The sequence below is a fragment of the Prinia subflava genome, chromosome 10 (genome assembly GCF_021018805.1).
Source record: "Prinia subflava isolate CZ2003 ecotype Zambia chromosome 10, Cam_Psub_1.2, whole genome shotgun sequence".
Lineage (NCBI taxonomy): Eukaryota > Metazoa > Chordata > Aves > Passeriformes > Cisticolidae > Prinia > Prinia subflava.
In genome coordinates this window covers 12,118,356-12,133,662 of record NC_086256.1, presented here as the reverse complement: position 1 = coordinate 12,133,662, position 15,307 = coordinate 12,118,356, and the positions used below count along the sequence as shown (strand labels likewise).

At 37.2% G+C, this 15,307-nt stretch overlaps 1 protein-coding gene across 3 annotated transcripts in view; it reads left to right on the top strand.

Moving 5' to 3' along the window:
* Positions 1-15,307, top strand: part of ADGRL4 (adhesion G protein-coupled receptor L4) — a 73,536-nt gene that overhangs the window by 44,486 nt on the left and 13,743 nt on the right. For all 3 annotated transcript variants that reach the window (XM_063407356.1, XM_063407357.1, XM_063407355.1), the window contains 8 exons: positions 1,474-1,647; positions 1,735-1,918; positions 4,141-4,257; positions 5,338-5,531; positions 6,796-6,963; positions 8,479-8,682; positions 9,728-9,948; positions 10,042-10,108. In XM_063407356.1, coding sequence (XP_063263426.1) covers positions 1,474-1,647; positions 1,735-1,918; positions 4,141-4,257; positions 5,338-5,531; positions 6,796-6,963; positions 8,479-8,682; positions 9,728-9,948; positions 10,042-10,108 — 1,329 coding nt within the window. The remainder of the gene's footprint in view (positions 1-1,473; positions 1,648-1,734; positions 1,919-4,140; positions 4,258-5,337; positions 5,532-6,795; positions 6,964-8,478; positions 8,683-9,727; positions 9,949-10,041; positions 10,109-15,307) is intronic.

Below are 15,307 nucleotides of genomic sequence, written 5' to 3'. Positions count from 1 at the left end.
GTCTGCGTGTTCTCTTTCCAGCAAAGTGAGTCATGGTGCATGAAAAATTCAGAAGTGTGGTAATCACTCAGCTGTTTCTGTAATTTCTGGAGTTACACACTGCTGCATTTACTGATGTGCAATTATTTGCTTGTTCAGAAGGAAGGCAGGATAGCTTACAAAAGCAATATCAACAAGTGGCTAAATAGAAAAGGGAGCCATAGCATCTCGGTAGGCTGGTTTATTTACTCCTCAAAGGCCAGTGTGTAAAGTGATACAGGATTTATAGAAACAAATGCTCTGTGGCCAGAATACTTTTCACCAGAAAATACTCTTTTTCACCAGAAACAGAGATTCCTGAAACCAATTAAAAATATATTAATGAATGCATTATTCGTTATTCTACAGCTACAGTATTGTTTAATTTTAAAGGATAAATGAAGCATAAGCTTAAATAAATTAAAAGCAATTGCATATGTCTACATTTGATACTAAACAATTTGATTGAGTTACTGGATTCAAAAATATATTATTTTAAGGGTTTTATTAACCTAGCATTATATATATGTTGTGTGTGAACATATTTTTTATGCTTACCTGTAATGTAATGCATTGTATCAAATATAATACCAATTATCACACTAGGGTGTAAAGCCATAGTAAATGTTACAGCACACCCTTAGGGTGACATTTTTTAAAAGATATACTCAAAGTAATAACTCAAAATACTTTTGTGTAAATGACTGTCAGATTTTTAGCCTGTTTTCTGGTTCTGTTCAGTTGCAGTCAAAGACAAAGCAAGCCCCATAAAAGCAGAGAGTAGAGATCAAACAAAATCAGATGTTGAGGATTTTATTAATTAGATTCAATACTGTGAAGTAAGAATTCTTCTCTTATTCAACCATGAGACTGAAATGTGGAAGGTTAATCTTCATCTCACACTCTCCTTGCTATATTTTTAAATTAGCTGCTTTATGAAAGTGCATTTAGCAGTTTATAAGCTGAAGCACTGAAGGAGAAATAGGCAGTAGAGTTCACTCAACTACATGTTTTATAATTTGCATTTGAGAAAAAACAACTAAAAAAATTTACAAATACTTCCCATCTGCTCCCATCTCTTCAGTTAAAATTTAAAAGAAAAGTCAATAGTAAATGCAGGAGCAGAATAATCATATCACTGATATTTAATTATCTTGAAGAACATTTACTAATTCAATTTAAATCATCAGGATAAATAAAACAGCTGCTGTGGGGAAAAAAATTGTAATGACAGTAGATGAATTTTTTAATCGTGGTTGCTTGTGAAGGTTATACTGGCCATGTGTAATATCAATAATTTGTAGGTCAACCTGTTGATTGACTAGGGCTGTTTATGCACTAGTGTCTTATAAACCAGTATGTTAATTAACAGAAATCAGTCTATTTGGTTTATTTTCAGGTGCAGAAATATGATTTTACTTATTTAATTAACAATTGAATTCTGGCATTTTTCAGATTAGTCATTTAAAAACCCCTCTGGAGAAGCTGCAAGAAATTAACAGGAGCACTTTGGGGCCGCTTTTACCAGTGGAAGTGGTTTCCTATGTTGAAGCTCTGTCTCACTCCTCGTGGAACACCGTGGGTGCCTCTGTCTCTGGCAGCGACGCCCTCCACAACACCACCATTAACGTGAGTGCCTCAAGCCTGGGAGCCGTGGGGTTTACCCTTACCCCAAAAACAGCGTGACTCTTCTCAAACACGTGCCTTTACTTACAGGTTTTGGTCAACACTGTGAACAATTTCTTACAAAAGGACAAAATTGCAGTCTGGGAGGCTCTGCCTGTGGATAACCAGAGGCAGAGCCTGACCAAGCTGCTGCACACTGCAGAGCAGGCGACGCTTCTCATGTCACAGAGCTTCAAAAAGACAGCCCAGCTGGAGGCCAATGCCAGCGACGTAGGTAAGATAAAGAAAATTATCCTAAGAGATACTTTGGATGTGGATTTATCTGAGGAGTTTTCCAGCACAATTATGAAGATTCAAAATGGTGTTATGTGAAAGACACAGGTGTTAATTTGTATGATTTTTGTAACACCTGACTTCCAGTGTAGGTATCATAATTTTCAAAGACTAAACATTTGAGTCCAGAGCAAAAAAATAAATTGAGTCTGTGGGAGCTTGTTTTCATATTCTCTTTAAATCTCTGATTATGGCCATACTCACACAGTCTAGATTCATTTTATAAGCACAAAATGATCCTATGCACCTTTTGTGTATAAAAAACACCAGTGGGACAAAATTTGGATTTGCTCTCTACACATTTCTTTTTACTCTTTTTGGTTCAGTGTAGTTATTATAAATGAACTTGGAATAAGGATTGCACCTAGTGAGTTTAAGCTTGAGTAGCTTTATGTCAACAGGAATTTCTCATTTTAAGAGGAATTCCCCAGGAGGAGCATTGGTTAGTCTCAACTACACCATTTTGCTCACTAACCTTCTTTCTCCCTGTGTGCTGGTGTCTTGCCGCCAATACCAGCTGATTTTGCTGTGGTAATAACAGTTTTACCATTCCTTCACTGAGAGCAGAGTAAGGCTGCCACCAGCCACTTTTGAAAATCCTGATAAAGCACAGCTGATTCCTTTGTCAATGGCCACTTTTTCATCTTTATTTTTCTGAATGTCCCCAAACTGTATGTGATCTGATTTCTTATTTTAGATTTAGTACAGTCCTTCAGTGTCTCTCATTAGCTTGCTGTTTTATATGATGGCTTGATGTGAAAGATTCCTCCTGTGGTCTTGAGGCAGGTCAAACCACCTGTTCTTCCCTCACTTTTCTGAAAATAAATTAGAGTGATAAAAAAGTAGGGAGGGATTTGTTCCTTGACACAGACTCTGTAGAATCAGACTGATGTTACTGCAGAGCACCTCTGGCTCTGCAGCAGGTCCAGGTGTTGGCTGTAAAGCCCCTGTGGCCCCCTCCCCACACCTCCCTTGCTCAGCAGAGGCTCTCCTGACCAGAGCTGAGCCCATCAAAGCCAGGAAGGGAGAATTCGAGTGCAGCCTCCAGCAGAACTCTAGCTATCAGTCACCAAGGTGACAGAAGCAGCTGATAAAGAGAATGGAGAGGAATTCCTGTGTTAAAAGGTTAATGATTATATTCCTTGATTTTGTTCTAAAATGTTAAACTGAATGAGCTCATTTCCAAATTGAACACAAACACTGAAATTTTTTGTTACTGTTTTTCAGCATGAATTAATTTTTCACAGGTCTCATATGTGTCACACACAAATATTTTGGGTTAAGACCTACAGCATCACCCCTCTCTCTCCACTGCTTTTTTTGGTGCAACTTGAACTACGAGCTTTTCAAAGCTCCAGCCAAAGAAAACAATTTCTTATGCCCTTACAAACATTTTCTGACAGCTGGTCTATTGAATAGCTCATATTATTTTTGTGTGCTGTGGTTTAAGCAATGCAGATGGTCTAGCTTAGTGATATTCCTCCGTCAGTCAAGTTTTAGATTTGTTTGCTGTTGTTTTGTTTTGTTTTTTAAAATAGCCTGATTGACTTATTTTTGTTCCCTTCCTGGGTGATTGAAACTCAGCACCGTAATGAAGCAAATAAAGAGCTCAATAGACTCTAATGTAGTTTGTGTCCTAAGGGGTGATGCTTGTTTGTTTGCTTTTTGCCTAGACACATCATTAGTTCATGGTGCAGTGTGCATTTGGTAGCATGGATAGATAACCATAAAATATATACTTTTCAGAAATTGGCTTTTATCAAATGTTATTATTCAGTGGAGAATTTTATGCTTTCCTTTTTATAATTGTGATTTGTTGCCCCTTTCAGAAATACATTTTTAATAAAGCAATAGCTCTTCCTAAAGTAACCTACATTGTTTTTTTCCAGTACCTAATTTAAGGCAAGGTAAATAAGAGACTATATTTTTCATGGAAAGAGAAAAAAGTATTAGAGCAAAATGTATGCATGAAAATAAAAAAAAATAGATATTTAAACAAGCATGTTATATTAATGATATTTTTCTTGAAATATTTTGCACAAGGATAGAGTCTTAAAATTCACAGTAATTATGCAATCCAGTAGCACATTTATTAACCCAACTCTAAATTATGGTAGGCCATAATGGAGCTGTGATTTGTACAGTATTTTTCTTCTTTTGCAGCACTCAAGGTTTTTGCTTTTGATTCACACCACATGAAACACATCCACCCTCATGTGTACACAGGGGGAGATTACATAAAGATCTCTCCCAAGAAGAGAAAGGAACCTCATCCGAATGGTAAGAAACAAAGGCTGGAGAGTAGGTGGGTTAATGGACACCTTGGATAGACTTGTACCCACTAGAAAACAACCAATTGTGCAGTTTACCAAGGCTGAACTTCCACACTGCTAACTACAGAGAAGATAAGGTATTTTTATCTCCCTTTCTCCTTTATTGTCTCAAGACTGATATTTCTAACACATACAGTGAGTATCCAACGAGTTTTTACACTGGGTATCGCCATCACAGGTCTGAGCTTTATCCTTTTCTCATCCATAGACCTGCTGTATGACTTTGGACCAGCCCCTTCAACTCTCTGTAATACTTCTCCTTCAAAATTTGGTGCATCTTTCCATTCAGAGAGTAGATCACTGGGACAAGAATATGTAACCTCTAGTACCAAAACCAGCAGGACCCAGATCTGGCTTGTACCTCAGAGTGCTACAGAAAGGGCTTATGACTATTGTCATCACTAAGTATAAATGTATGTGTTTAAACAGCTCTGAAATCAAAGCACATAACTTAATAAATATGAAAAAATATTTTAAATCTTCATCTTCCATCTAATCTGTATCTCATCATATATGAGTATCTAAAAATGGGGTTTATTGTGGTACCAGGGATAAAGTCACTACATTTTTTAAGATCAGGACTGAATCTGAAAATACCTTTTTCCTTTTCCTTATTTGTGTTCCATCCTGGGTCCACTGTAATGGAAGTCAAAGCAAGCCAGGTACTTCAGAAAGGTCCTGTATTTACTTCAGGTGTGAGACATTTTACTTTATAAGAGTTGACACCAGTTGCAGAACAGCAGCAACCATACACTACTCTAGGAAAAATATATGTGCATCTACCTAATTAGCATTGCCAGTGCGAGCACACATTTTTATTTCTAATGCCAGTTACATTGTTTTAAATAAAGCTATATTTCATTGTCTCTAAAACACTTTTATAAGTATTCCACAAAGACTCCATCTGTTTTGCATATTTTACACAATAGCAGCAATAATGTCTATTGTTTATTGTTTCCCTAATGCCCTCAATTTTGTTCTGCTATAAAGCCCACGGAGCACTAACCACGGCCTGTTTGATTGATAGGCACGGTTGCAGTTGTCTTTCTGCGGTACAGCAACATCGGTTCTCTGCTTTCATCGCCCAAAAACACCTCCTCCAGAGGCCCCTCAGAGCAGACACACACTGTGAGCTCAGCAGTTATAGCTGTTGCAATTAGCTCAAATCCACCCACACTCTACGAGCTTGAGAAAATAACATTTACCTTAAAGTATGCCAAGGTAAGGGGGTTTTTTATTATCAGCTTCAAGTAAAACAAAACATTAGCTAATCATTTTATGTGATGCAAGCATACCTGCAGCATATGATAAGCTAAGACATAATTCTGTTGTTTGCTGATGTGAGGTTACCATTTATTACTCTAATAAGATTAATCTCCAGTGTGACATCTTAAGTGCAATAGACTAAATATGATACAGAGGAAAACTGCTGTGGGACTAAAACAAGGGTAATAATGCCATTTTTGCTGGGTTGTAATATGATAAAATATAGATGCCTGAACCAGAGAATATAACAGGATCTTGATTTTTGTGTATTTAGATGGGGGATGGTTCTGAAAGTTTATCAGATTCTTAAGCATGTATACTAAAAAAAAAGGGAAGAAATGCTTCAAGGTTAATGCAAAAAAAGTAATCTGGAATTAAGGGGTAATAACAGAACCTATAGTTTTGAAGCTTTATTTTTTCTGAAATCTGAACACATTTATTTAAAACTGAGAGGTTTACTTCCAGCAAATACAGATTTTTGCTAACTTCACTCATATATGAAGAATCACCTTACATGGCACAAAGAATAATCAGAAACATAAAAAGAAAGCTACTCTGTAGAGAGGTGAGCAATGGGACAAGGCGCTAACCTTGGTAACATAGCTTTTAAATTTGTTATTTCCCTTCTGAGTTAGAAATCACCTTTATATAAATTTGCATAAATTTATAAAGCCTGTATTATGGGGGAGACTTAGTCTTTGACTAGATTTAGTAAGCACTAACTGTACTAATACTAATGGTCTTTCCCATCACTGTTGTGTAGCAGGTGATACAGCAGGTGTGATATGACCCTGGCTTTATCAGAGGTTGCTTTGTAAAATGCACAGAATAAGTCTCAGGTTTTGAACTGCTCATTTGGAATGGATGAGCAATGTGGCTGTAACCTTGGAGTCTAGTCCATGTTCAGCAGGTGCAAGTGTATATATAACAATGTTTTCAATAGGTAAAAATTCCAACATCTCCACAGGTGCCAGAAGGGTTCAGTAATCTGATTAGACTACATGTTTGGTGAGGTTTTAGCTGCGTGAATAAATTGCTTGCATCCCCAGCCACATTTTAATTGCTTGGAATAGGCCTTGCAGAATGTGTTTTTTGTTTCCCAACCTTCCAATGATAACAAGCATTTTTTAATGAATTGCGCGGTGTAGCGTAAGAAAGGTCTCTTGATGGGAAATATCCTGCCTTTTGCCATCAGCAGAACATCTTGTTTCTGTTCCAGACTGCAGATAAAGACATTAAATGTGCATTTTGGAACTACTCAGACACAATGAATGGCAACTGGGCTACAGAAGGCTGTGAGCTGACACATTCCAACTCCACTCATATCTCATGCAAATGTAATCATCTGACTCATTTTGCTGTTTTGATGTCCTCAGGTGGCTCCGTTGTAAGTGCTGTTTTAATTTAGTGTTTTACCTGATACTTTCTTCTGTTTTCATTCCTTAGGTTTTTATTTTAGTGCAACCTGCATACTTACTCCCCTTTAGGTTGTCTCTCGGTTTTGTTCAGCAAACACACAATTTATTGTGCACAAAGCAAACAAAATTCCTCCCATATGTGTTTGAATTTCCTTATGTCCTTTCTGCAGTATTACAGAGCAGTGATGCAGCAAAGTATCTTGTTCCAAAAACACAGTCTGTTGTGCTTATTTTTGGAGCATTGCATTTCATTTTAAATCTCACTTTAAGACTGCTGTGGGATTTATCTGCCATTCACTGGTGGTCAGTAGCCATATGGCCCTGAATTTCTGTCTCTCAAAACTTTGCCACCCATTTGTCTAACCTTGGCATCTAAAAACCTGCTTTAAATTCTCTCTGGAGAGTTTGCAGCAGCATAATCAATCTGAAGTTTATGGCTATTAAACATGGACACTCACGATCAGCACAAAATCAGGAGGATGGCCATTCAATTTATGTCCTTCTTATGTTAAGAAGCCCCATAGATTTCCAGCATCTCAGTGGGGATCTGCAGGAGCTCAGGTCCTGCCTCAGGAGGCAGCTTTATAAGGTATCAGAACTGACAGCAAGCAGAATATTAGCATGAATATACTGTATTGAGGCAGTTCTCTCACACTGTGAATTTCATGCTGATAGAGGCTGTTTCCTGGTTGCTAAATAGCATCCTAAGTCTTCAGTTCAAATTTGAAACCTTTGCAGGTACTTATACAGTTATTTTGAAAAGAAAGGCTGGGAGGTGAAGAATCTCTCATCCTTTATTTAGTAAAAAAATACTTAGATGCATTTTATGGTCAGCTGAATACTATCCTTTTGCTGATGTACAGTCATGTATTTCTGAGTTCCTTTGTTCAAGTAGCAAACAGCAAAAGAGATTGTATTCTTATACAGAAAATATTCATGTCCAGTATTGAAATATCTTATGTTTCTCTGGAGAAAGTTCATGCTACGTATCTGGAATAGCATTTGCTTGAAGTGATTGTTATTTCAGAGCCTTGTTTTGATCATGTTGCAAATTCAGTTAGACAGTTATTCAGTTTTGCTTATCTAAGTCACTGCTGTGATAAGTCCTTTTATATTAGAAAATGTTCGTGTCATATTAATAGATGTCCTACTGCCAGTGTATTTGTCATTCACTAAAATGATCTGATTTTGAAAATCTTATTAGGAGATACTGATGTTAATAAAAAGTTTTGTTAAGAAGTATCAGAAAATGCAAGAGTAGGAATATATACAGTTTATTACTAATTTCCCCTAGAATTATATCTGTCTCACAAAAACCCAATACTTTTTAGATTATCCAAAGTTTACATTTTCAGTGCAACTCTACAAACAGTTTTGATTAATATTTTGTAGAAAAGAAGAAAAGAGCTGTATTATAGAATGAAGTCTTTCTTGAGAAGTTACAAAGCTGTTCTTTTAAATACTATATTATAATTTTCCCCCAGGGTGTTACAAATTATAGCATTCTTACAAGAATCACTCAGCTAGGAATAATTATTTCGTTGATTTGCCTCTCCATGTGCATTTTCACATTCTGGTTCTTCAGTGAAATTCAAAGCACTAGAACGACAATCCACAAAAACCTCTGCTGCAGCCTTTTCCTAGCGGAACTTATTTTCCTGATTGGAATTAATATGAACAATAATAAGGTGGGTAGTTTTCACTTGTGCCTTGATTTTGTATTGCAAAATAAATATACAGTATAAGATATGATCTTGCTTCTACTCCCCACATTTCCTACCTGCAGTAGTGACCCTGATCTCCCAGCACAGTAACAGGAAATACAAAATGGTCATTTAAAGAAGCAGGGCCTTCTTCTGAGCTGGTGTGTATTGATTTTGCTCCATGGGTTTCATTCAAAATTTGTCACCTTTACTGAGACTGTGATCTCTATGTGTTTAGCATTTTCACTTCACTTAGGATGCTGTACAAAGCCACATTGGTGGCTCCCAGGGTAACAGTTTTCTCTAAAATCAGACCAGAGCTGCAATCCCAAGCTGACATCTGAGATACTGAGCTGTTACCTGGAGGTACCATGTGAGGTCTTGACCTGTCTCTTTTGCTCTTCAGAAAGCTGGAGTGTTGATTTTTACATCTCAGATTAGTTTTAGGCAATAAAATCATGCATAAATTATCAAAATAACCTACTATTAGTAGCTGAATAGGATTTAAAATCACTTGAAAAAATATGAGTTGCTATCCCTGAGGTAGAAAACCAGTATTGATGGATTGAAAAATATCATTATACAAACTATATATAACAAAAGTTACTTCAGAAATAATTCCTTGGGATGCCTAATTACAATGTTAACAAATAATAAAAATTAACTTTGTGTAGATCGAGTATATAGACTACTCAGTATATAGGCTACTATAGTATATAGACTACTCAGCTATAACAACAGGATCGACCTGACCAAATGGTCAAACCATTTGTACAGTTATTCAGGGAAGTCACTCTAATTTTAAAAGTTGAATGTAGTCTCTTTATTTTACCATTTGTTACAGAAAACTTTAATGAATGAATGTGCAAATGGATGTAGGCCAAGTTCTTGTTAACCAGCATTGCAACTGGGCTGAATCACCACTTTAGAGTCACCTGGTTGCTGTGCATGTACTATTATACTATAACATATATAGACAAAAGCCTATTAATAGAATTATGACTCCTGCTTTCTCTGATTGAATTTCTAGCTCTTCTGTTCAATTACTGCTGGACTACTCCATTATTTCCTCCTAGCTGCTTTTGCATGGATGTGTATCGAAGGTATTCACCTCTACCTTATAGTTGTGGGAGTCATCTACAACAAGGGTTTCTTGCACAAGAATTTTTATGTCTTTGGCTATGTCAGTCCAGCCGTGGTCGTTGGAATCTCTGCTGCACTGGGATACAAGTACTATGGCACCACAGAAGTGTAAGTCACTGTTTCTGCATCCAAATCATGGTACAGAAGGAGACATAATCACAAAAGCACATTTCAAGGCATTTTCTGCTGTTTAATTTTCAGATGTTGGCTCAGCACTAAGAATAACTTTATATGGAGTTTTATAGGACCGGCATGTCTAATAATTCTTGTAAGTATAATTTTAATTTTTTATTGTAGTACATAAAGCCAATAATAAAAGGTGTTTAATAATCACCCACCCACTGCCAGCATAGCTGTGAGTGCTAATTATAGGGCAGAATTGAGTAATTTAGACCTTTTTATAGTACCTCTAAATTATTTATATGCTGTACATCTAAATACTTTACTAGTCTGAAAAATGAATGTTTGACAAAAAAGTTCAATATAATATCAGAGGAGGTTTTTTTTCTTACTCTTCTTCTTTTGTCCCAACGGTTTGAGAAATCCTGTGAAGCATTTCTGGTTTTTACAGAGAAACGTCTTTGTATGTCACTGGCGTCTCAGCATGGCTCAGCAGGAGGTGTACACAGGCACCATCCGAGCAGACAGATAATCTGGTTTTTCAAATGTTGTGTGACTTAATCTCTTATCAGTGATGGGTCATCTTTGTAAGATTAGACTGTCATCTCTGTGGTTTTATCATCCGCATGTACCCTGTCATCATCAAAGCCATTTTAAACCAAATTGCGACGTCAGAGAAAAGAACCCGCTATTTCACACGGGCAGACAAGTCAAGTATTGATAGCCCTATTTCTGCTGTGGAGAGGGCCTTTTTAATTCCTGTTGGAAGTGGTTTCAAACCTGCAAATTTGGCAGGTATTACATGTTCAATTCTGAACTGAGATGTTTTTGGTGTCTCAGGAGCATTTCTAAGTGCTATAAAGTTTAAGGAACCATTCTGGCTGTAATGGGGCTTTACTCTGTAAGACTGTTGACAGTGATAGCTGGAGCTAACAGAAGGAGAAGGTGCAATAGTGAGGCCTCACAACATCTATGGTCAAGTCAGTTACAACTATGTTGCTTTTTAAGCTATTTGGTATAATGTGAGGATTTGTTAAAATAAAGAAGTGGAAGATCTTAACACATACAACTTGGCAGTGAAACAATTTTATTTCAAGACATTATCCATTTCAAAGCTTAATAAAGTATCAGGTATATTTCTGATCAAATTGCAAGCCAAATTCCCACTGCCTATTTGGTACAGCTGGAAACAACCTGCTAGATAGAGCTCTAAGGTTATGCCTCTCCATCTCACCCTTCTGGTGAGCACAGCAGAGTCTGAGACAGAGCACCATGGCCTCCCTTGGCTCAGTGCTTCTGGGTCAGGTAGCCCTGGTGTCCAGCAGGTTACTATGGTGAGACACTATCCTTTAATAGGAAATCCTTGCAATTCTTAGGTTTAAGTTTGCAATTTCCTATTTCCTCTTTGGACCTTATCTTTTTTTCCATGGAGGCAGCAGGGCTGGGGTTTTGTTACTATTTCTCTCATCCCTGCTCCTCGTCTGCCTTCAGGTAAAGATTTATGCACAGTGATGTTTCTCTGAGCGGTTAGCACACGGAAATCGCATTATCAAAAACACACAAAATGCCCCAAGTGTAGGCATCTGTAGCCTTGTTTTCAGCTCCAGCTGAGCTGTGCCCAGTGGGGATCTCAGGTACACGGCGCAGAGGCAGAGCAGGGCTGCAGTGGCTTTGCTGTAAATCTGGCTGGCTGCAGAAGCAAATCCTGCAAGCTGGGCTCTGAGGCCTGTAGACACTCTTTGAGCACTCCAGATCTTCCAGCAATCCCTGCAAATTAAAAGGAAAAAGGGAGGTGCTAGGAGTTGATCCAGGCCTGTGTGCCAGTGCAGCCCTGCTATGGGTGAGGAGAGCAGCCGGTTTCTTTTTCTCTCACTCCTGTGCCTAAGTGAAGGCATGCAATAAACCTGTAGATGAACAGCAAAGAACCCTGTGGCTGTTCAGCTACTTTTTGTGTGTTCCACAAGGATTTTAGCTAACTTGTTTTCACAGTATTCTCATATTTTTATTTACTCTTTACTCTTTTATGTCTCTTCATAACAATGTGCCACTAGATCATGGGAGGAAAGGCAACCCGATTTCAGCAAGGTGCTTCAGCTGCTCCAGGGTTTTTTTGGGGGTTTGGACAGCTTGTTTTGACAGAGTGATAGCAAAATGGGGCCTGAACTGCAAGAGAGATATTTTCTAAGGGTGCAGGGACCTAGGTATTTTGTTCATCCTCTATACAAGTAATAAAGGATAATATAGAAAACCCTATGAAAACAGGCACTGACACTAGAAGATGAAGTTGGTGTCAGATGCCTTCTCCATGGAAAGCACATTGTTAGTGATAATTCTGTTTCCCTTGTCCAGCCTTCCTGTTGAGAACACTCCATGAGCTCCAACGTGACAAAGATTAAACTCTTCCCAAAGTAGTGCCACTCAGGCAGTCCTTTTAATTACAGGAGACAATCTTTTCCCAGTTTCCATTCTGCAGCTTATTAAAGAGAAAGAAGGAAAAAAAATAATTAAGGACTCTGACAAGAAAATGTCACTTTTGCTCTGGGATAACCAAATCACTGCAACCATCATATTGAAAGCTGAAAAATTTGGCAGCTTCAAGTCTACCTTTAATCCTGAGCTTCATCTACTAATAGCATTGAATTTGCAGGTTTCCCAAGATAGTCAGGAGATAATGGATACCAATTCTCTGGAGGGCTACTCGCCACAAAATTCTTGCACAAAAGATTAAAATCATTTTCAGGACAAATGCCTTTGTACCCAAATGGTGGTTTCCATTTCTGTGAGTGGGGACCCAGGAGATTTGTGGTTTGGATTATACTGTAATAATGCTTCTGAGACAATATGTAAATGATGAAGAACAGAACTGTACTGCTGTACCAATGGGTCAGTTGTCTCAGGGTATGATGTTTCAAACGTTCTTGGGCTGTAAATCCGTAGTAATACTGAAGCATAGGGAGTTCAAGTGTTTATCAGGGGTACAAATTAGCCTCTCCTCTGATTGCCTAACCAGAAACACTACTTCTGAAGGTGTTTGCTTATTAGTACTAAGTTTCTATTAGAAGTCTTAAGTGCAAAGCCTTATTGATCCCATCTAAAAATTATTATTATTATTATTAGATTGGTGACTGTACATGAAAAGAAGTGGGTCAGAAACTCTTTAGATAGCCTTAGCAAAGAAGGAGCATTTTAAAACCTTTATAAAACAAGCTGCAAACTGAAGATAATTTCTACAACTTATTTTTTCCTCCTAATATTTGTAATCTTTAGAACCACAACCATTTTAACTAAAAGTATGCAGTAGATTAGATCAAAGCATACAAGTGTGGAGAAATTATTTATAACATGTATTTAAACTTTTTAATAGAAACATGAGTTTATCTCAAGCTTTAAGGGACAAACATTCACACACACAGCAACCCAAGACTGATTGAGGCAAAGACAAATATAAACCCCAGAGATAAAAGGTATGAAAATGGGAGGAAAAAAAGATAATAAAAGAAGCCCTAGAAGAACTTTCTTTTGTACTGTAATACACTCTTACAATAATAATCTCCCTGTAATAAGTGTGTAGAATGGAAATGACTGTTTGCTGCCAGGGTGGTGCAGTTTTGATTAGCATGTATTGATTAGCATGTATCAGTCAATAACAAACTCTTTTCCATTGCCAAGGATTTCAACATGGCTTTCCCCACCTCTGGCATCACAGCTTTTTGAGTGGGAGTAGACTTATGTTAGTGCTTTATTCTGCACCCCTGGTGGTTTTGGAAACTTCATCTTTTAAATTCTATGGGCACAGCATAATTCCTTCCACTTGTACCTATTTTGAGGTTCAGCTATATATTAGTTATCCATTTGGGTATAGAAATGATGTCTGGAAGGGTTGGCCAAGGGCTATTAACACTGTAGTTATAAAAGTCTATGAGACATTAAAATGAAAATTTGGAAAAGAATCACTGCTATTCCAAGTGCAGCTACAGCCAACCCTTCTAATATACTTGTCTCCCACAATGTTCTCCCATCAAACCTGTTCAGCTGAGCTTTGTGCAGCAAGTTCAAAGTCACCCATGAAAACATGATTTGTACCTTTACAATATCGACAGAGTCATGCAGACTTGACTGTTGTACCTACTGTCACTGCCACAATAAATTGGCACACCTCTGTGAGGAGCCAGGACTCAGAAGTGTGACGTGTTGTAACATTAATAGGTGCAATTTGCCATTTGACAGTATAAATCTATCACTATCATTTGTTGAGATCACCTCTGTAATAAAAAGTACAGACTTGCTTTTTGAGGTTGGAACATTTCCAAAATTGAACATCATCCAGATAATCCTCTCTGTGGCTTTTATCCAAACATCCCAGTGCTGTGCAACTCCTTTACACTATTCTTTGTTTTACTCCTCTAATGAGTGTTTTGAGGGACTTTGAAGGTGTCTGGCTTGGCTTCAAGTTCCTGTTCCTTGAAACAATTGGTAATTGTAGTGTTTACAGCACAAAAATGGCTTATACATGAACCCTGCAATTTTCAGAGCATTCTTGTGCACTTGATTTGGAACGTACAAGCCAAGAATAATTCTTGGGAGTGGTGTCCCCAGAAAATCCAAGCCCTTTTTAATAAATGTAATGAATAATCAACTGTAAAGAAAAAATATTCTAAGAACTTCAGTGATTGATTAACCATACTGTTTTGAACCCCTCTTGTATAAATGAATGGGTAAATGAATAAAATATACAGATTGCAGTTGCAAAATACAAAAAAGTGACATATGAGTGATGAAAGCAGGCTAACAGTAGAGTAATGCTTTTCATTAAGGAACTGCCTGCATATTCATTAGAGGTAGTCAATTACTTAAAAAATACATTCATCAGATAATTTATTTGATGAATTTTACCATTATTTGTCAAATAATTTATTCAACAAAAAAGGTAAAATTAATGGACTAGTGCATTTATCAAATCTTAATGGACAGCTCTAATACTTATTCAGTTCTGTACATTTAGGTTGATTCAGGATTAGTAATACTGCTGCAATCAATGCAGAAAAATTTCCTGGCAAATCCATTACTGTGCTGTTTTCTCATATACTTACAAATTTTATGTACTTAATCTAGACTATTCCAACTGAACATCTTTCTTATAAAAAATATTCAAAGAATCTAAGATATTACATTTTTCCAGCCTTCAATAAAAAACATGGTCTGATGGACCATTGTTACCATTTAAAAATAAAAATTAAATTAATTTTTTTTAAAAAAGCAACCCCTCTGAGATGAGTCCCATCACACGGATGTCATCAAGTCCACTGCCTCTTTGGACTTCCTCACTTTATTATTCCTGCTCTTCAGT